The following is a 23449-nucleotide window of genomic DNA, read 5'->3' on the forward strand; positions in this document are numbered from 1 at the left end:
TGTACAGAACTGAGTTGTCGGGATAACGAGGGTATATTGTACAGAACTGAGTTGTCCGGGGAAACGAGGGCATAATGTACAGAACTGAGCTGTCGGGATAACGAGGGTATATTGTACAGAACTGAGTTATCTGGGATAACAGGGGTATAATGTACAGAACTGAGCTGTCCGTGAAAACGAGGGTATAATTTACAGCACTGAGCTGTCCGGTATAACGAGGGTATATTGTACAGAATTGAGTTGTCCGGGATAGCGAGGGTATAATGTACAGAACTGAGTTTTCCGGGATAACGAGGGTATATTGTACAGAACTGAGTTGTCCGGGATAACGAGGGTATATCGTACAGAACTGAGCTGTCCGGGATAACAAGGGTATATTGTACAGAACTTAGTTGTCCGGGATAACGAGGGAATAATGTACAAAACTGAGTTGTCCGGGATAACGATGGTAAAATGTACAGAACTGAATTGTCCGGGATATCGAGGGTATAATGTACAGAACTGAATTGTCCGGGATAACGAGGGTATATTGTACATAACTGAGTTGTCCGGGATAACGAGGGTATAATGTACAGAACTGAGCTGTCCGGATATAACGAGGATATAATGTACAGAACTCAGTTGTCCAGCATAACCAGGGTATAATGTAGAGAACTGAGTTGTCCGGGAAAACGAGGGTATAATGTACAGAGCTGAGCTGTCCGGGATAACGAGGGTATATTGTACAGAACTGAGCTGTCCGGGAAAACGAGGGTATAATGTAGAGAACTGAGTTGTCCGGGAAAACGAGGGTATAGTGTACAGAACTGAGTTGTCCGGGATAACGAGGTTATAATGTACGGAACTGAATTATCCGGGATAACGAGGGTATAGTGTACAGAACTGAGTTGTCCGGGATAACGAGGGGATACTTGAAAATTAAACATATGATACAGTCAACTGAGAGGTATAATTTCCTTTGCTCCTCAGTTTTTATCGCCTTATCTGAACGTCAGTTACAGAAGCAATGTATGCATGTTGTACTCGTATGAGAAATATGATGCACTCCGTTTTGCTGTGTATTTCAAAATTAGAATTTTGTTGAATATGTACCAATGCCCCGCTACCTTGTAAACATGAGATCAGATGCCCATACAGCGATGTCTGTTGTGTATAATTGACGTTTCATTTCGTTTGTGTATCATTATTTACCAAATATCTGTGTCTGATGTAATATCATATTCCAGAAACATTAGTGAGCTACAGAGCCGTATGACGCTGTTTGTGTCGGTCCTAATGACAAACTTAGGGCGGCCTGACCCCTCACTCGGGAGTTCGGGAGTTCCACAGGGAATATCACACGCCGTACAGATAACGAAATCCCATTTCATTGTTGCACAAAAGTTAATCTTTAAAGCAAACAACTCCCTAATAATCAAACACCAACCCCCTATTCCCATCCCCCACCCCCACCCCCACCACCACCCCATCCCCCAGCCCCACAGCCACCCCCACCCCACGACACTTGTTGGAATACCCCGTTGTTATGTTTACCTTACCACAGCACCGTTTTAATGTCCATTGTTACTTGTAGATGGTAATGCGGTCTGGGTTATTAAAATGTTTCGCAATCTCCACATCCCACACATATTACCCTTTGTCACCTGGCCATGGCATCCCCCCCCCCCCCCCCCCCCCCCCACACACACACAGAGGCTTGACCCCTTGGGTCCTACACGGCATGCGTGTTGACCCTTGGTGACGTAATGACACGTGACTGCACATCGCGAGGACATTTGTTTCGCTGTTTGGGTTCTCAATCGTCTTGTTTAGTAATATACCACTGATCGTGTTTCACCAAGTGGTTCACATCTAAACACCTTCTCGTTTCCTCCCACATAAATCTGACACGCCGTGATATAATTAAAATAAACTGTTCAAACCGGCGTTCAACCCAAACTCACAAACCCACTCGTGTACAGTTCCAAGACAAAAGGGCTGACCCAGACATTTCAAATTTCGATTTATGCAATTATATTTCTATAATGGTTAGACAATGCATTGTCGTGTTTATATGTAACCTTTAGATGCGCATTTTGTATGTTAGTATTACAGTTTTAAGTGCTCTGTTTTCTTAATGCAATCAAGTACTAGTTATCAATTCACATGTTTCTCGTGAAACATTATTTGAAACATTCGATGAACTGTTATCCATGATTACTACAGAAGATATGAAAATTTATCATTTAACTAAAGCATTTATCCATGACATAAGCTTATGAAATAAAAACATGTATGTCATACCCAAATGACATAAGTATGCAAATTAGATATGCAAATTAGATAACCGGAAGTGGGACTTTTTTCGCCGGTGCACGTGAGTAGGTGTTTACAAACAACATGGATACCTTTGATGTTGGAAACATTATTTCAATTATTCTGCAAAAGTCTGTTCAAGTATTTTGTTTAAAATAATCCGAGGAACTTTTTTTCTGAGCGAAGGAATATGTCATAAAGGAGTTAAGAGGTTGTTTATTTTGGTTTACACGGCTATGGAAAACATGTATCACTACGCACGATCTATACGTAAGATTTCGACAAGTTGCTGATGTTAATGTTTAATGCAATTATTCCTTAATTGGGAAGCAAAAATGTAAAAATGATAAATAGAATTCATCACTCGTGTTTTTTAATATGGGCAATATCAACCTCGTCCCGTTAATCGGTATTTGCCTCGCCAAAGGCTCGGCAAATACCGATTAACTAAGACTCGGTTGATATTTCCCATATTAAAAAACACTCGGGATGAATCCTCTATTTTAATCATAACGTTATAGACGTTTTCGGGAGCAGAATCGTAAAACAAACTTTATCTATGGGTCTACTGTTAAAATAGAGAATTAAATAAGCCTAAAATTCACATGGCAAACTGACTAACACACATTTGGGAGAATGCCGTTTGATTAATTACAGATTTGTTTATCCTGTAAAGATGTGGCATGCAAATACGTTTATCGAATGGGTGCCGTTGTACAAAACAACCTTAGCACTATGACAGTCGTAAGTCTATGTTAAGGTTTGGGGGGTTACGATCGCCTCAACGCTAAGATCGCTTTGTACAACGGCACCCCGGCCAGTATAGATAGGAACGATGCATAGTTAGTGAATAGTATTTAAAGCGTACATTCTGTAGCAGTATACATTCAAGCTCGTTAACATTTTACACTTTATTAAGACGGTCTCGACTTCAAATGTATGCATTAGTGGATCCAAATAAATGTAAACACAAATTCAGATCTTTATTTAAAGGGATTTAGACGAACAGCATGAGGATTCAGCTTCCTGTGCTGGTCGTAAGAGGGTGCGTTTTGGCGAACAGTTTTATAAGTAAAACTAAGACATGCCTTCAGAACAGACTGCACATCGTACCCCGCGGCGTGGATCGTTGTTCATAATATCGATCACTGGATTGTCTACTTCAGACATGATTATTAACAGGCGGTGGCCATACAGTTGGAACATTGCGGCGTTAACATCAAACACAAAAAAAGGTATATTACGGTGAGCAATAAGGGACATGGAGTCTGTTTTTCGATATTTTGATATTTCACTTACTTTTATCGTAACCTTTTGCAAATAAACACAATTTATCATTCAAATATGTGATAAATCATGCATAAAAACAACCGAAAACATGGAAAATGTACTTTTAAAGTAGCTACTGAATCGCTGAAATGTGAAGCGAAAAAGTCAAAAACTAAAATGGAAATGTCCAAAACAAAAACGAAAAGGTCAAAAACTAAAATGAAAAGGTCAAAAACAAAAGCGAAAATACGGTGGCCCATAAGGGACATGGAGTCTGTTTTTCAATATGTTGATATTTAACTTACTGTTATCGTAACCTTTTGCAAATTAACACGATTTGTGATACAAATATGTGATAAATCATGTATAAAGAAGATATTGAATCCCTGAAAAGTGAAGCGAACATGTCAAAAACAAAATCTACTATATATCTACTTTATACATGATTTATCACATATTTGTATGGCAAATCGTGTTAATTTGTAAAAGGTTACGATAACAGTAAACAAACTCCATGTCCCTTATGGGCCACCGTAGTATATACAGTGTGTACTTATGAAGTCGCAACCATAACCTAAGGAATTCATTCATCAGGTAATTCTAATTTTAACCAGGCATTTGACAAGAAATATATTCCGATGACAGACTGATACAATGAAATCCCATATCGTACACCAACCAGTGAGATGGGGTCACTGACCATCAGTTTAGGTAATGATAAAACAAAGGCAGCAACCTACATGATCGCATGAGAATTCACCCGTATTGCTTCATCACGACATAGCCTCATTATGACTCGTGTTGCTCCGAATCAAGTTACGGAAAGAGGCGAGTGGTGATGGATGCACGAGAGCTCGCCTGACAACGCCCCAGTGCACCCCGGGATATATAAGGTCGATACCCTGTCTGCATGTGTTGTACTGCCCCAGCAGTGAAGGAGTGAGGAACATGGCAGCCCTGATGAAAATATCCCTCATATCTCTTCTAGTTTCAGGTGAGTGGTCATTCGTTGACTTTTTTTGCAAGAAAAATATCTTCTGTTATGGTCGAGGCAAGAAAAGACCCACAAGATCTGGATAATTTAATAACTGAGCAAAACTTGTTGTTAAAGTTTTCAGATGTGTTCATATGATTGAGAAGTAGGTTTTGTACAGTTCAACAATGAAACTTTTGGACTTATAATAACACGAAATGCATGCTAGTTAAGCTAAACTGTGCTCAAGAGGCTGATTTTAAAGGCCTTCAGCAAACGCTAATGGTAATCTTTGAACAAGAGAAAGCCTTTGAAGCAAGTTCATTTTCATAAAAAGACTTAGATAAAAACAGTATAAACATATTGTAAAGATCATGTTAGGTCACAGACCTGATCACTGTTTGATGTTCTTTTGAAGTTTGAAAAAATTCACTCTAGCTATACATATGTATCATATAAAAAAGTCTAAAACTTGCAAGTGCAAGAACGAAAAAAAGGCTTGATGTAATCGATTTAAACATGTCTGATAAGTTTCATACCAGTCTTTCAAAGTTGTCTGCGGCTGTATATAACTTGAGGCATCCAGTGGGCCAAATTAGCCCTCATCCTACCTCGTCCTTAATGTTCAACTTCATCCATAAACATCTACGTTTGCAAATATATTACGTATATGCGTCATGTATTTAGTTCAACATCAATGCTGTTCTTGTGGCTTTTCTTATACTTACCTCTCGGTTGCGGTCGGGCAGCCTGGTGGTTTAAGCGTTCGCTCGTCACGCCGAAGACCCGGGTTCGATTCCCGACATGGGTACAATGTGTGAAGCCAATTTCTGGTGTCCCCCTCCGTGATGTTGCTGGAATATTGCTAAACCATACTCACTCACTCACTCACTCATGATACTAACTTCATTATGTCTTAATGTCGCTCGAAATTACTATTTAAATCGAATACTCCTCAGGGAGCTGAGAATGAAAATTGAGTGCACACTGATCCATTGACCGGGACAATAATGTAACACTTTGAGCACGCTTTAGTGTGCGGTTGGCGCAGTATAAATATGCACTTTATTATCAGTATTATAATATGGGAGAGCTACAAACCCCTGTGCTTAAAACGGATATTGGTATGCAACTAAATTTCACTTAGGCTAGGTATGAACATGTAACCTACATCATTTTTTTCAAATAAAAGATCACTTGTTCTGTTGAAATTGAAGACAATAATTAACATAACCTTAATAACAGACATTGGCATGATCTGAGTAAAGGTGAAATCAAGGTTTTTTAAAGAAAAAAATGTGGGTTAAAGAAAGTATACACATAGAAAATGTTTTTTGCATTTAATACGGGTGTCATAGTTGTGTTTTAGACCTAAGGTTTTCAGTATTTTGGCGACTGCGTTCAGCCTTGTTTCGTTTTGGTGGTCAAATCCAATTTTCAAGCGTATTCTTTCTTTTGCATGGGAGTTAATGAACAAAACATATCAATTCTTTAATTTGTCAATATTCCACTTGTACTCTACTCCAGGTGTACGTTATCTTCTAATGAAATACGTACCTTCATTCCGTGGATTACATAGTGATATATACATGAAAGGCGTGTATAACCCACTCAAAGATTCCCCCGCGACCCCCGACTGACTGTTTACTGTCTGTTAATTATTGACAGGGGCTTGTTGATTGGCTCATGAAGCAATTACGTCGTCTGCGATTTACAACGTAAAACTTTGGTCACCTTATTAAGAATGTTTCAAATTTATCGCATTTGTGCAGCGGCCATAAAAGGGGTCATTATTGAAGGAGGAAATCTAGATGGTCTTTTGCAATCCCCTTTATTGGAGGAGGAAATCTAGATGATCTTCTGAAACCCCCTTTATTGGAGGAGGAAATCTATATGAACTTTTAAAACCCCCTTTATTGGAGGAGGAATTCTAGATGATCTTCTGGAACCCCTTTTATTGGAGGAGGAATTCTAGATGATCTTCTGGAACACCCTTTATTGGAGGAGGAATTCTAGATGATCTTCTGAAACCCCTTTATTGGAGGAGGAATTCTAGATGATCTTCTGAAACACCCTTTATTGGAGGAGGAAATCTAGATGATCTTCTGAAACCCCTTTATTGGAGGAGGTATTCTAGATGATCTTCTGAAACCCCTTTATTGGAGGAGGAAATCTAGATGAACTTTTGTCACCCCCTTTATTGGAGGAGGAAATCTAGATGATCTTCTGAAACCCCTTTAGTGGAGGAGGAATTCTAGATGATCTTCTGAAACCCCTTTATTGGAGGGGGAAATCTAGATGAACTTTTGTCACCCCCTTTATTGGAGGAGGAAATCTAGATGATCTTCTGAAACCCCTTTTATTGGAATAATGAATGTATAGGAAACCATGAAAATAAAAGATTTCTAAGAATAATGCAAATTATCATGATCATTATCGATGCTGTCGCTGTCGTTGTTGTTGAAACCAGCAACGCTGGGGATGTCTACAAGTATACCAAGGTCGTTTTCCCTTCTACCATACTACTTTAATTCGGGCGGTGTTACCAGGAACGGCGCCGCCCGTGCTAACGGAGTTTCACATTAAAATGTTTGCTGGTTCTTCTTCGATCCATAACGATTATACGTCAGTCACTGTAATTCTTTATCAGATGCAATACACATTTAAATACGTTGCTAGATTTGACGTAAGTGCAGCTTTAGAAATTTTACGTGATGGCGTTGCAACGTAGCACTGCGATTAATTCAGAAGGAGAGTCAAGCTGTGGCAGTTTTGCTCTTATCATAATGGATATGAAAGTATGATAAGATCATACCTTTACACAGATTGAAATAAGTGGATGTCTATAATATAAGATAGACGCACCTTCCGCTATATACCAATCAGCAGTTGACAGGTACCGTGATTTCCCGGAATCACTTCGATGTAAACTGCAGGGCAAAACAAAGTATACGATGGAATTGGATTTGACCCCAAAATTACAAACGTTATCAAAACGACCCCAGGCTGAAGACAGCCGCTGAAACACTTCAAACATAACGTCAAAAACATAACTGGCATATCCTTACAAGTACATCGAATACTAGTAAACATTCCTTGTTTGTTTCATTTTCTGCCACCATCAACAATGTGTGTATACTTTATTTTGCCTGGCAGTTTATAATGAAATGAGAGCAGTATCCCTATCAAACCGTAGCGCCATATATACACTCTTCAAAAAATGAAACGCACACTTAGATTTTTCGTAAAAGTCGATATAATTAATTCAGTATCATAAATACAAATATGACATTTTGGAGCTCGATAGTAACCATGTTGTCGTTGTACAAAGGCATTGAAATCTGTTCATTGTCATGTCACATAAGGCTTCAAGGTTGCGCTGAAACTAGGGATGCGTCCTGCAGTCTCCGTAGCTGTGGCATTGCGATGACGTAGGTGGAAGGGGTGCAGGGGTGGTAACTCTTGGTCGGCCGGTTCTCGGACGGACTGCAGTGCAATTGAACTGTGTGTATCGGCCCCAAAGGCGGTAAATGGTGCTGTGGTGGACGTTGAAGTGGCGTGCAACAGAAGACTGCGATTCCCCTCTTTGGATACGTCCTGTGGCGTTGTTCTGATCGGCAGCGCTGAGTCTCGGCATTTTCGAACTTGAAAAATGTTGACAATTGAATGACACATTATTGGCTAATGCTTGCCTTTTTATAGCCACTACCACGAGTTACGAATGCCATAACTTGCACGAGCATTTTGTTTTACTGTTATCCTCCATAACATTTTTGAACAAGTGTGAAAACAATGCCGTTTAAGACATTGCAAATCGACAATGGCTGCGTTTTTACGCACCGTTTGTCGAATATCAGGCCACGAACATTTTCCAATAACATATATCCAATTTCTATACCGGATGTTTTGTGTGGTCAGGTTCAGTGAACTACATACTACCTGTGCGTTTCTTTTTTTGAAGAGTGTACAGATGGTGTTGAATACTTCCTGTTTTGTAATATGTGATATAATATATTCTGCCAGGTACATACTCGGACACAGCGTGCAGCGCATCTTATGACGTCACGTGTTTGAACGCCGTGCGCAGCGTTCTGTTGGATCAGTCAGCGTTCTGGTTTGGAACGTCGTATACGACGAACTGTCCCCAGCGTCAAGACGGCCGGTATGAGTGCATCAACCGCCACAGCGACCGCACCGACTCCCTTCTCAGTCGGATGACGGGACAGTACTCTCTCGACCCCGCCTACATGAGCTTCATCGTCAACGTCACCTACACTATCCAGTTGCCCGGTGAGTACGACGAGCCATTTATACCAATACGTCATTTCTCTCTCCGGCAATCTAACCTATAGTATTGTACAGACTGACTGACTGAGTTGGCGTTTACGCTGCTTTACATAGTATTCAAGTTGTATCAGGGCGTGTCAGCTCAATGTCTTAGGAAAGCCCCACGTTATGCAGGTCTCAGGCGTTTACCACTTTGATGGTATGATGCTTACAAATCTAGAAACATATTTGGGGCGAACCGGGATTCGAACCCACGGTCATAGGTTTCTGACGCGCCCAAGGGACGCAACTCTGCATAGCGAAATGCGGCGCCTCAGACGTCTTGGCTACCGATGCCCCTCAATTGCACAGAGAACCCGGCGCGTGAGAAAATGCGTGAATGCTGTTTGACGCACAGCAGCAATATTTGGATTAAAGTACATAGGCCATTCCTTATGGAATTATGAGAGACTGTAGTAAAAGATAATATACGACCTATATACAAGTAATATAATAACACCAGTGATAAAACATGTTTCTCCTTCGTTGTAAAATATAAGAGGTTTTGGCCAGTTGTTTTTGTAGATTTTCAATGGACATTTAAATGGATATCTGCTCTAACTCTGTATAATTTTTAAATGAACTATCAAAATAACAGGCATTTTGCAAAATATTAAAAGATATGTTAAACATTTTATCCTGTGAAAATAGAAATCATTCTGTTTAGTTTAGTGATTATGTATTTGGTCTTGTAAAAGACTAGTCCACTACAGAATAAAGGGAACAGACAGGGGATTAGCTGCCCACTGGACCAATAACTTCGTTGTTTCAGGCTGTAATGATTTTGGCCTGTAGTTATTTTAGGAGAATACCATGAGAACCTGACTGGGGTCCTTCTCGTTTGACTGGATCTTGTGTTCGGCGACTAATGTAGTCATTAGGTTTGTCACGCATTGTCCAAGTACCTGCCATGCTATTGTTTATCGTGCATCTAATTAACTTGCTGGTCTAATTTGTTGCAGATGACGGCACGGAGCGTGAGTATGAGTAGCATCGTCGTGTAATACTGACGCCTGATAAAGGGAACAACGTGTGCTAAGTACCACTGCTGTGAGAGTGGTGGTATTGCGCGTCGCACTAGGCGCAACACGTGCAGTACCGCGTCACAATGTGTCACGTGACTTTAGGTGTCACCTTGTGAATAAGGATAAGATATATATGGATGAACATTTTCTTTATTACATGTGCAGTTGTTCATCCCAATATCTTATCCTTTCTTTGTTCTCAAACTTCTATATGATTTAACGCCGTGTTTAGCAATGTTCCAGCAATATCACGGCGGGGGACACGAGAAATGGGATTCATACATTGTACCCATGTAGGGAATCGAACCCGGGCCTTCGGCGTCACGAGCTAAGGCTTTAACCACTGGGCTACCCCACTGCCCCTGCCTCTCAACGAAGTTAATTCATATAATAATCAAAATATAGCCTGTCATAGAAGTCTATAGGGAGAGTCTAACTTCTGGCGGACAGTATTTCATTGTTTTCGTTTTAATATCCTTTGAACAAAAGGGTTATAATTATGCTGGTGTTCATACTATTTTTTTAATTTTGCCTTATGACGTGGAAATGACATTAAACCGGTATTTCTGATCTTTAGGTATGTATGACGGCTGTGGGGTCAAGGTCACCGCCCCACTCACAACGCCGCAGGTATTCTCCATTGACCCACTGAATACCAGCTTATACAAACCCTTTGACTTGCGCGAGCAGCCGGAAGTCACATGGCCATCAGAACATGGCATCAAATACACCGTTATTCTGTATGACGCCAGCATGTTCATTATGCACGCGCTGTACGTCAACGTCCATGGCGGCAGCGTGCACGACGGCGAGGTGAGGACACTTGTTATACCATATGTAGCATCATCACTTTTTTATAACCAAAATGTCTAAAGACAGTGTTGATAACCAGACAATTTATAGTTTTGTGCAAACCTACCAAGCAATGCATATTCGCTGTCTTATCAGACGTGACTCCAAGAAACAGGACCCGTGAAGATCCGGGGTAGAATAGGTCTACAGCAATCCATGCTTGCCGTAAAAGGCGACAATGCTTGTCGTAAGAGGCGACTAACGGGATCGGGTGGTCAGGCTCGCTGACTTGGTTGATGCATGTCATCGATCCCAATTGCGTGGATCGATGCTCATCAAATCAATCACTGGATTGTCTGGTCCACATTCGATTATTTACAGACCGCCGTCATATAGCTGGAATATTGCTGAGTGCGGCGTTAAAACAACCAACCAACCAACCAAGGAACAGGTTGTCATGTTTTGAAGTCAGTGTTATTTGACTAGTGTTCTCAACGCTACTGTAATATATGTTTGTTGGTTGCTTAACGCCGACACTCAGAAATATTCAGGCTATGTGACAACGCCCTGTAAACAATCTAGTGATTGATAATATGAGCAACGACCCAGGGCACCGGGGTACGATGGCATTTGTCAACCAAGTCACCGAGTCTGACTATCACGCGTGTACCACAAATACGAGAAAAGAGGTGAGGTGAGGTGAGGTAAGGTGAAATAGGGTTTAACGTCGCGTCCAAGATTATTGCACTTATGTAGCGACTTGCATGCACGTGTGTGTGTGGCTGCTTGTACTAGTCCGGACTGATGCCGATTTATAGTGCAAGCACACTGAGATACCGTGCCGCAGTTTAATATGAATACCCCACTCTGACACAGTATACTGACTCAGAGCCGACGAATCCTTAGCCCCTTAATGCCGAGCGCCAGACAGGGTAACAACAAGTACCATCTTTTAACGTCTTTTGGTATGACGCGGCCGGGAATCGAACCCCGGACCTTCCGCTCCCTGGGTGGACGCTCTACCTAGACCACGGCAGTCATACAAGAAAAGTAGTCACCCTGACTCATCACCGAGCTTGGTGACCTTTGCATCAGGGAATCCTGCCATGACCCGGCCCAGTCGTCGAAGGCGCCGCGATTCGCTGTGCAGAGTTGCGTCCCTTGGGCACACCAGAAACCTATGATTGTGGGTTCGAATCCCTGTTCGCCCCGATTATATTTCTAGGTATGTTAGCACCATACCTGTGCTCGTGGGTTTCACCGAAGTGGTAAACGTCTCAGACCTGCATCATTTCGAGCTTTCCTCTCACATTAAGCTGACACGCAGCGATTTAACTGGAATACTGTTAAAAGCGGCGTTAAACCCAACTCACTCACTCACTCACTCCAATAAGTGATCTAAGCGATACGACTGTCGTATAAGCCTATGTTCAAGTATGGGAGTTGCGATCACTTAAGCGCTAAGATCACTTTGTTAACTGGGACCAGTACTGATTATCGTTTTTCATACCCTCAGACTGTGGTTGAGTATGCAGGCCCTGACAATCTACTTTCTCGGGAGGGTCCGTATGTATGGGCGGTCTTTGAACAACAGGGGGTGCTTCAAGTTGATGATGTCAAAGACTACATCCACTCTGCGATGGAGAACGACTCGAGAAGCGTGTACCTGGATGAACTAATGAGTCGATACAGTCTTCTAGGTAATGTTACTTGGTGTAGTCAGGTACTGGTGGGGCGAGCCGTTTGCGCGTTACGTACCCATCGAGTCTACAATGTGGAAGAATTTGGAAAACTTTATTCTTCAATCTTTATTCCCGAGGAATTGACGTTTAAATAGCCCCTGGATACCAAGTTTTAACTGAAATCAAGAAGGTCCCATTATCAAATGTATTATATCCCCATTCTGTTCTGATAATCCTGGGTACTTATTTCAACCGGAACCATAAAGGAGACAACCATCATCAGCGGTATTATATCAACATTCTGTTCTGATAATCCTAGGTACTTATTTTAACCGGAATCAGAGAATAGATACCCATTTTCAGGTGTATATCTCCATTCTTTTCTATGATATCCTACTTATTGTGCTGTCCATCGTTGACAGCTTTTTATTTAGTAGTATAAATGTATAACTTCTCATCGCGATATGGCTGAAATACTGCCGATGTGACGTTACATTTTCACTCACTCGCTCTTATAATACTGGGTACTTGATCTTTCGGGGTAGTACAAAGGGTGACCTGTTTTTGCACTGCAGGGCCCTATGGTGTAAATATCATGCGTGTGACGACAGACGAGTATGCAACCGTGGCCAGCATGACGTACGGCCTCCTCAACCGCTGCCCCGTCTACTACGGCCTGTGTGAGTATACTAATTATCAGGGTAGAGCACGGTTTCACAAAGGGATCTTAGCACTGTCATAACTCCCGAAGTTTAAAGGCGAGACTCAATGTTGATTTCACTAACCAGTGCACGTTTCCAATCTGGATCCAAAGGTTGTCATTGGTGACATTTGTAAAAATGAGACATTGTGTCTGTGTTATTAGGGGTATTCGTTAAATTGAAATTGGTTGTGTATATTTGTAAAATTGAAAAAGTTGGGTTTAAATGGCTTGAATTATATTTGCAATTTAGCCGGGGCCTCGCCCCTCTTTAACAGATATGATACAGACGGCGCTAAGATTGTTTTGGGAAACCATCCACAGCTGGACATCAGTGTATGTGACCAGTACTGTTATTTTGCAGCTCACTCACATAAAAGGATTGGACCCGTGAAGATCCGGGGTAGAACAGGTCTTCATCGTGGCATATCTCCTCAATTCGTGGATGGTGTTTGTTTTGTTGTTTGTCGCTGGACTCAGCAATAGTCCAATTTTATGATGACAGACTGTAAATAATAGACCCTGACCGAGGAAAAATAATGGCTGATATCACGAGGAACGGTCCAACCAAATCACCGAACCTGACCACCCGTTAGTATGGAATGCCCACGGTGTTGCAGTGATGTTGACGGCACTAAAACAAATACACAATTATAATACTAGTTTTTTGTTTTTTTAGCAAATATTAAAGCCTTACACATTAATTTAATATCAATGTTTTTTTTATATAATAACTGTATGAGTATGTAGTGTCAGTGCCATGTTTTAGGTTATAGATATTTGTTGTTTAACGCCGCACTCAGCAATATTCCAGCGATATGACGGCGGTCTGTAAATAATCGAGTCTGGATCAGACAATCCAGTGATTGACATCATGAGCATCGATCCGAGCAATTGAGATACGATGACATGCATCAACTAAGTTAGCGAGCCTGACCACCCGATCCCGTACGTCGCCTCTTACGACAAGCATAGTCGCCTTTTACGGCAAGCATGGATTGCTGAAGACCTCTAATACCCCGGATCTTCACGGGTGCCGTATTTTAGCACAGACACATGAAGGGCCTCTTTTGGCATCAATTAATCTATTTGGACGCCCGCCAGAAGATAAATAAAAGATTGTTAAGTTCCCAAAATGGATTCAGATTCCGACAGTAATACCTGTACTTTGTGTTCGGGTACAATAGAGTGAATGAGTATAGTTTTACGCCGCGTTTAGCAATATTCCAGTATTGTACCAAAGTGTGAAATCGAACCTGAGCCATAGGTGACGCTGTTACCACGAGACTACCTCACCTTACCGGTAGAGGAATGAAAGATAATAACGGGATGTTCTGTGAAAAGATACTTTACCATTCCTTACATAAGAATGCACAATCTTTATATTTATGTATGTTTACAATCATCAGGGCTGGACAATTACATCGGCCAGCGAGGTGGACTGACGTACCTGACGTCCCCACTTCACCTGAGAGTCTCTCTGGACCTTCACTTTACCGCCCCCGCTATAACGTATACTTCCTGCTGCGCAAAACACCACCAACAGTAGGTGTATTCTTGTCGTTTTTGTTGCATGTGCCCTATAGGGTAGTCTTTTTATCATGTTTTTCACCTCCCGGTCGACTCCAGTTTTTTTACTTATACAATATATCAATATAGCCTTGCCTCAAACAAACGGGACTGCCTCCGTGGTCTAATGGTAGGGCGTCCGCCCGGAGAGCGGAGGTCCGGGGTTCGATTCCCGGTCGCGTCTTACCAAAAGACGTTAAAAGATGGTACTTGTTGTTTCCCTGTCTGGCGCTCGGCATTAAGGGGCTAAATCAAGGACTGGTCGGCTCGGAGTCAGTATACTGTGTCTGAGTGGGGTATTCATGTTAAACTGCGGCACGGTATCTCAGTGTGCTAGCACTATAAATCGGCATCAGTCCGGACTAGTACAAGCAGCCACACACACACACATAAACGTGCATGCACGTCGCTATATAAATGCAATATTCTTGGACGCGACGTTAAACCCCATTTCACTTCACCTCACCTCACTTCAAACAAACGGACGATTAGGATAAAACGAAATTCGCTGCGTAGAGTTGCGTCCGTTGGGCACAACAGAAACCAATTATCGTGGGTTCGAATCCCGGTTCTCCCCGATTACGTTTCAAGGTTGTTTGTCAGCACCATACCTATACTCGTGGGTTTCAACAAAGTGGTAAACGTCTGAGACCTGCATCACTTCGGGCTTTCCTGCCACATTAAGCTGACACGCCGTGATATGACTGGGATACTGTTAGAAGCGGCGTTAAACCCAACGCATTCATTCACTTTATGTTCATTGTAAATCTGTGATATATTCCGCGTTGTCTTAATGTCCTTTGACGGAATTTTGTTGGTGCATTTACGGTATTGTTCTTCGGATTCTGGCCTATGTTATCCATCATTGACACTGTTGAACTCGAGTTTAACTTTAATTAACCTTGGTTGTCAGAAATGCGGTAAAGTCAGTTGACTAAAGTTCAATCAAGGCGTAATTATTAAACGCACTTGCTAACGCCAATTTCAACGGTTGCCTTGCCCAACAGGTAGCCCGGTAAACCAATTAGCACTTAGCATTTTTTGAAGGATTAACGTTGCCCTTTGTAGGTCTGTAAACACAACCCTCGACTACAGCAGCTACGGTATCCATGGCTCCGTCACGTACCGCCGCACCCCCTCCGTCACGCTCCGCACCGTGGAGAACCCCACCACCACCACGCAGACCTTGGCAAGTAAGTGGGAAACTTAAAAGTGGGACCAGACATTGGTTCGACTATGAAACGGAAATGGAGTGCTATCCTTTCACTCATTTGGGAACCAGGTCAAACGTTTGATGTCGGATACAAAACTTAATACACCACCCGATCCTGTTAATTGCCTCTTACGACAAGCATAGTCGCCCTTTACAGCAAGCATGGGCATTCGTCACCGCTCGCCCCTTTCCGTAAGACTCGTCCCCATATCGATGAATGTTGTGTGCGAAAATACGACAAACCAATCAGAATGCGCGCATGATTTCAAGTTCTTCGTCAAAGAATCCCTCAGAAATAATTTTTGATTTTACATATGTCTTGCATCTAAAAATATACCAAAGACGCAGTTAAATGTGTTCAATCATATTGTATAATTTCGCACGTCCTGATGTGGATTAAATTGCATTTGAAATATAGATAATATATGGGGAAATGTAAGTGAACCATTACGCAACGAGTTGACAATTGTTTTAGGTATGCCCGTTTGCGTTAAGACGGAACCCGGTCGCGAAAATGGCCATGAGCGGGGCACGAGTCGCTATTCGGCTTGTCCCGGAATAACACGAGTTGGTCACGAATGCAAGCATGGGTTCCTGAAGACCTGTCCTAACCCGGACCTTTACGGGTCTTGATATACAGTGACAGAGTACGGTCTTACGCCATTTTAAGCACTATTTCAACAATATTACGACGGTGGACACCACAGATGGAATTCACATATATACAGAAAATTAAAGTATAACAACTTGGTGACAATGTATATATTATTGAAACTGGGCACATGCACACTTTATTTTCACCGCGTTCACTTCAACGGTTGAAGCAAAAGACTTCGTTTTCACGGGTGGCCCAGTCGTCTAAAGGCGCCGCGATTCGCTGTGCAGAGTTGCGTCCCTTGGACTTGCCAGAAACATATGATTGTGGGATCGAATCCCGGTTCACCCCGATTGTGTTTCTAGGTTTGTCAGCACCATACCCGTGCTCGTGGGTTTCACCGAAGTGGTAACCGTCTGAGACCTGCATCACTTCGGGCTTTTCTCCCACATTAAGCTGTCACGCCGTGATATAACTGGAATAATGTTAAAAGCGGCGTTAAACCCAACTCACTCACTCATATAAAGTGGTGTACATGTGTCACTACCATTTGCCTTGACACAGGCGAGGCAGTGGCGGCGCACTGAAGACACCGGGGGTCCGTTTCATAAAGCGATCGTAGCGCTACGACTACCGTAACTCCTATACTTTAACAAAGACTTACGACCGTCTTAGTGCTACGATCTCTTTATGAAACGGGCCCCTGATGATTGAAAACTGCGTGGAGGATGTTATTCAAAAATGTCAGCCAAAGATTGGAGCAACTGAGCTAGCGTTACGGTTCTGGTCCTGTCGTAAGCGTCGTTCCTTCTAAACCTAGACATGTGTTATGGGAGAGAGGTCTGGAGAAACAGCCTGCCATGGCAGGAAATCAATGTTACGCTATCTGTTACAACACGTGCAACGTGTGGGCGGGTACTATCCTGCTGCAGTGACGTTACGTCCCTACATTTGCACAAAGGGTAGAACATGATCTCGAACGATGTCGTCCCGGTAGCGAACGCCATTCAAATTGCTATTAACAGTGACTAGTTGTGTAACTCAAGCGTCGCAAAACGTTCTCGTAGACGCCTTTCGACCCCTACACGTCCCGTGGAGCTGGTTCATCTGAACCAAGCAAGACCATTAATTGGTCTCTGAATTGTCCGAGCTGTTTTGTATCGATTCCGTAGATGCACCAACCGAATGTGGTTCACGTTTAAACGTGATGTCTTTATGGGCCGGCCTGTGTCACATCATTAGTGTTGACATGTTGTCTCCAAAGAGATGATATTGTGTCTCGATGAACATTACAATGTCTGGCAACTGCGTGTTGCGCCATTCCTGTTTGCAGCCTACCCACGTCACGAGGACATTGATTTTCAGCAAACCGTGACATTGCGTGAGCTTTATTTACAGATACAAAAGTGTTATAATGAGCACATGATAGCAAAAGAATCATTGTGTGCTGTTCAAATTTAAAAAACACGTATGAGAGTATCAGGTTCCAACAAACCGGCAAACATCTAAATTGTGCGCCGTGCAAATTATGAATCACGACCTTAAAGTCGAGGTGATGTCTTCATGTGAATTAAAAGATGCATTGTTTATTTTCAGAATAGATTGTTATTGAAGCACGGTTACCCTTTCCCCGTTAGTATAGAAACAGATACTTCTGCCAGTCTATGCATTAACATGTTGACGTCCTTACACTCCCTGTACGTTATTATACATAGGTAGTCAAGGATTTCATCCATTAATGAAGACCATCACTCCAACATTTTTACAACAGTCTTGGTGCGCTATGCCGTCCAAGTAAGTACAGGAAAAGACCACATTTTTTTCTCTCACGACAAAAGTATGTTGTTGTTTTTTAAGATGGAATAAAGTCTTTCTCAGAAGACATAACATTGGAAGTCTTGAAATTTATAAAACCAGGAAAATATTTATTTATTTCAGACAAGATGTACTCTCTGGTTCTACTAGACGCTACCGGCGACATCAACTCCACCAACCACAACGCCTCCATTCACTGGGGCGTGGTCAATATCCATGGCACAAACGTCACTTCCGGTGTAGAGGTTTACCCGTACTTTACACCTGTGGCCCCAACTGAGGACGCAGTGTATCTGGTCATTTTGTTTGAGCAGACGACATTTGTGAACGCGTCTGCAGTGACTGGCTACACGGCAGACGACTGTTCATCGGTCATGGCTGACAGGTAATAAACCGATAGGTTTACCTCTCAGTGAACCGCGGGGGTGTCCACGTCAGAAGCGGTACCAAGTGACGTATATGCGTGTCGCGACTATAAATGGTCAGGGACCCCATTCACAAATCGATCGTAACGCGCAACTCCTATATTTTAACGTAGACTTACGACAATCGTCGCGCTCCGATCGTCTTGTGAAATGTTGTCAGACTGGGTGACTTGGTTGATTGCGCGTCATCGTACCCTAATGGTGTGAAAGGCTGATTGCTCATATCATCAATCAATCGTTTGTCTGGCCCACACTCGATTATTTACAAACAGCTGTCCACACTAACGCTTAGACTCTGAAAATATATCTCACAGAAACCTGCAACTACATTGAAGTTGAAAAGGAGCCCCAGTGAGGTAGGAGATTCAGAACCTGTGTAAAATCTAGACTTGCTTCATTTAGGGCTATATCATTACAGGAAGGGCTGGCGAGAAGGAAAATAATATGATTCCAGGACTTTAAGACAGACTATAGCCGCCATCATTAAGCTGGAATATTGCTTAGTGCGACGTTTAACCACAAACAAACATAATAGTGATAGGGAGAAATGGCCCCGGGGTCTCACGTTTATTTCTTGTTTAACTCATAGTTTTTCCAGTTATATGACGACGGCTAGTCCGCAATTAACACGTTATCTGTAGTTCACTCTGTATGGGTATATAAAAGTTGGTTAACTGTTTTCTAGATGCCACTTCCAGACGCTGGATTTCATCCAAGACAATTCCCTGACTCCTGTTGGAATCCGACTACTGAGATACACGCCGGACCCGTACCGGAAGTACCTCCTGTATAGCGTGTACAACGTCACAACAAAAGCCGCGGAGTGCGCAGGTCAGCCCGGATATGGAGTCCCGTGCCCTCTCAACTCTGGTGTCCAGATGACGACGCCATGGTGTTTATATCTCCTTGTTATTTCCTTTTCTTATTTCACTAGTCGCAACTGAAATAAATCAGCCGCTTTCCATACTCATTGTATTCTTAAATTCAGTTGAAACAAAATGACGGAATAGTCCAAACGTGCGCATTGAATGCATGCAATATGAAGGACAACTTGCCTGAATGAATACCCATAGCCGTTAGATGATAGATGTTTTTTCAGTGAGTCTATATAACTTATTTAAATAATTAACAATCAACGTTTGTATTCCTGGAATGATTCTATGATTATGATGCTAGACTTATTATTTTTAATAAAAAAAAGGTCGAATCGTATACAATGCGGTCATGACACCTTGTTAACCTGACCACGATAGAATCTTGTCATAATTCATTAAAATCATACAGTTGACTCCTTTCCTACCTGATTGTATTACATTTATTCTCCTACATGTACGTTTAGTCTTGATTTGTTTGCATTATTGAATATTGGCGTTTGCGATCAGTATTGTGTATCTCTTTTTTTTAGCAAATAAAAAATGTAGTGATAAAAAATGTCGATATTTTCTTGAATTGCATGCAGTCTAAGAGCTTGTCAGCGATCCCTGGGTCGAAACACATACACACATATATATGTACATGGAGTAACACTGACAGTAATACATATTTCTGTATATGTTCACATCTGAACAGATGTCATTCGTAAGCCGGGATTAATAATTGATTATGATTGATTATCCAGTGTATTATATCTCCATTCTATCATACCCCGAAGCCATTCGACATCACGTTTCGAAGGTGATGTAACCACCCCTATCTTTTCCTCTCTCTAACGGTTAATTGTATCCCTGTGCTTTTGGAATCGGGCACAAAACGAAGCAATGGCAGCAAATAGGTATTTTTCAAAATAGAGCAGATTTATAATACACTGGTTAACCGAGGATGATAAATGGCATGTGATTTAAAACGACCCCCACCCCCAAAACAAACAAACAAATAAAACAAAAAACAAACAAAAACAATCAAAACAAAAATCACTCCTCTCGAACGAAAATCATGCCTTATATTTATATATATGAGATAGTTACGCTATAAATCGCAAAGAACAATAAAGAACGAAGTGTGGTTTATTTCACGATAAAACATTTCAGATTCGAACTTCCGCTTGCAACTTGATAAAAAATGTTAAAATGGACTTGTCCGACATTGCCGAGGTCTGATTCTATTCAGGGGGTCATTATTATATATTAAATTACGGGTAAATATTTTTAACGCTTGTACATTAATTATTTTATCATCATCCTTGAAGAGGCTGTACAAAATGTTGATATCTCATATAAGAAATAACAACGACCACGAGTCGTTTATTTCTTAATTATATTGACGTTCAACAGAGAAGCCATAGTGAGTGAATAATGTTTCACGCCGCAATCAGTACCATTCCAGCTATATCCCGGAGGCCTGTAAATAATTGAACCTGGGATAGGCAAACGAGTGGTTGACAGCCTCGGTATCGATGACGCACAATCAGCCAGGTCACATATTGTACCCACGTGATCCTCATTAGCCTACTCTTGGGACAACCACAGGTTGTTTGGTTGGTTTGTTGTTTTGAGCCGCACTCAGCAATATTCCCGCTGTATGACGTCGGTCTGTAGACAATCCAGTGATTTACACCATGAACATCGATCCATGCAATTGGAAGCGATGACATGCCAAGGCCGTAGATAACTTTTTTTTGACAGGGGGGAGGGGGGCAAATGACATTTCTCATTTTTTATTCAAGTTAACTTTCACAATGAAAAATGTTTTCTGTAACAAATCCACTGCATGCATCAACCAAATCAGCGAGCCTGACCACCCGATCCCGTACGTCGCCTCTTATGACAAGCATAGTCGCCTTTTACGGCAAGCATGGGTTCCTGAAGATCTATTCTACCCCGGATCTTCACGGGAAGACAAACAGAGGACATAAAGGAGCTACTACACTCCGGAATCCCCACAGCGATCCTGGGCACATGCAACATCGTACCTTATCGTGGTGCTTGAGTTCGATTAAAAAAAATCCCGGATGTGTCAGGTGAACGTGAGCTTATGTTAGCTCATGTTGACTGTTTGACGTCATACTTCGGTTGGGGGACACGGTGGCCCAGTCATCTAAGGCGCCGCGATTCGCTGTGCAGAGTTGCGTCCCTTGGGCACGCCAGAAACCTATGATTGTGGGTTCGAATCCTGGTTCGCCCCGCTTATATTTCTAGTTTTGTCAGCACATATCCGTGCTCGAGGGTTTCACCAAAGTGGTAAACGTCTGAGACCTGCATCACTTCGGGTTTTCCTCCCACATTAAGCTGACAAGCCGCGGTATGACTGTAGTACTGTAAAAAAGCGGCGTTAAACCCAACTCACTCACTCACTCATGCACATACTTCGGTTGACCTGAGTTGCCCATACCTACTGAACACCTGGAGCGTGGTACTCTGGATAGCAGCCTTCAAGCGACGTCATCATTGAAGCTTATTCATTTATTGATTCTGTCATGAATATGAGCATTGTAAGTAACCGGTAACCTCCCAAAACCCCAACATCCCATTTCCCCTACAGCTTAAGACATCAAAGTTCACGGTCCATGGCACTGCTAATCCCTAGTCTGTTACCTATTTCATACAATGGAACAACCCAAGAAACTCGAATAGATTGAGATAAATATTTAATTACGATTAGGATATTATTCAAAATTCATAATACATTATAATAAAATGTTCATTTTTCAAAATTCATAATACATTATAATAAAATGTTCATTTTTCAAAATTCATAATACATTATAACAAAATGTTCATTTTTCATCTCAACTGTAAATCGTCTCATCTCAGTTTCTCAGTGTAATAATTGTTTCTTCCTATTGTTATTTTTGTAATTTCTAAAAATTGTCTTCTCATCATACAGGCGTCTTTCATTACACATACATTAATTTAATTTTTTTAAACTTTCCTTTAAGTCCCCTAATCCCCTAAAGCTCTACCCCTTTCATTTCTACTACCTCTACTCCAGACCTTATTCTCTCCTTTAGGTGAGTTCATAATGCCAGACAGGTAAATGCCGCGTGTTGTTTTAACTAATTGTAGGGGAACTGGGTTGTAGGGGAAATGGGATGTAGGGGTTTGGGGAGATAATCAAGTAACCAGGTATTGACCAGCAAAGAAAAACATTAATTGATAATAGATATCTAAACTGGTCAAACATTATTTCCTTTAAGCATTTGATGTCAAATATGACAACTTACAATCTTAAAAAACTGTCTAAATTTGTAAAAATATTACTTTCTGCACTAAAATAAAGCACTGTTGCCATTTGATCACATTGTATTTTTGTATATATGTATGCTGTTATGTCGCTCATATACCACCGGTCGGCGGTTTGAGTTAATAAAGAAGTTTAACTTGATAACATATATGTATACTGATATGCATCAGGGAAATTTAACTTCCGAATGTTGATATAAATAATTTAGAATCAATAATGCAACTTTGATGATTATATCGCATCTCGTTTGATGTTCTATGCGTTATTTTCTTTTTATGCGTTTTACATGCGTTAATTAGAAATAAGGTACAATTACAGCCTTGTCAAGCAATGAAACATTGTGTTGTTAACAGTTCATAGCTGTGTGTTACAGGAATGGCTGTTGTGTTTCTCCTATCCTGGCAGCCTAAACTAAAACCGCGGTTGCATTTTCTGCGTTTTAGTTTGGGTGCTGCCCTAAGGTTCCCCTTGATTAACGCTGTTAACTGAGGTTGGGTCTTGTCAACCCTGGGCCCACTTGCACAAAGCGATCTTAGCGCTAAGACTCTTGTAAGCCTGTGTTAAAGTATGAGAGTTACGATCATCTTAGCG

At 41.7% G+C, this 23449-nt stretch overlaps 1 protein-coding gene across 1 annotated transcript; it reads left to right on the top strand.

The window, feature by feature from the left end:
* The first annotated feature begins 4496 nt into the window (after positions 1–4496).
* Positions 4497–20110, top strand: LOC124141100. Its single transcript, XM_048386389.1, has 10 exons — positions 4497–4558; positions 8561–8827; positions 9826–9840; positions 10466–10701; positions 12197–12380; positions 12938–13042; positions 14472–14607; positions 15700–15824; positions 18378–18639; positions 19365–20110. The coding sequence occupies exons 1-10, from the start codon at positions 4513–4515 to the stop codon at positions 19621–19623; spliced, it is 1635 nt and encodes a 544-aa protein (XP_048242346.1). The 5' UTR covers positions 4497–4512; the 3' UTR covers positions 19624–20110.
* The last annotated feature ends 3339 nt before the right edge of the window (positions 20111–23449 follow it).

This window comes from Haliotis rufescens, unplaced genomic scaffold (assembly GCF_023055435.1).
Source record: "Haliotis rufescens isolate VD_foot unplaced genomic scaffold, xgHalRufe1.0.p SCAF_6, whole genome shotgun sequence".
Classification (NCBI taxonomy): domain Eukaryota; kingdom Metazoa; phylum Mollusca; class Gastropoda; order Lepetellida; family Haliotidae; genus Haliotis; species Haliotis rufescens.

Bases quoted from the DNA above. Each gene is read 5' to 3' on its own strand.
- LOC124141100 (XM_048386389.1), top strand. From the start codon at position 4,513: ATGGCAGCCCTGATGAAAATATCCCTCATATCTCTTCTAGTTTCAG. The intron at 13,043-14,471 runs GTGAGTATACTA...TACAATCATCAG, and splicing joins CCCCGTCTACTACGGCCTGT to GGCTGGACAATTACATCGGC. The intron at 18,640-19,364 runs GTAATAAACCGA...ACTGTTTTCTAG, and splicing joins TCATCGGTCATGGCTGACAG to ATGCCACTTCCAGACGCTGG.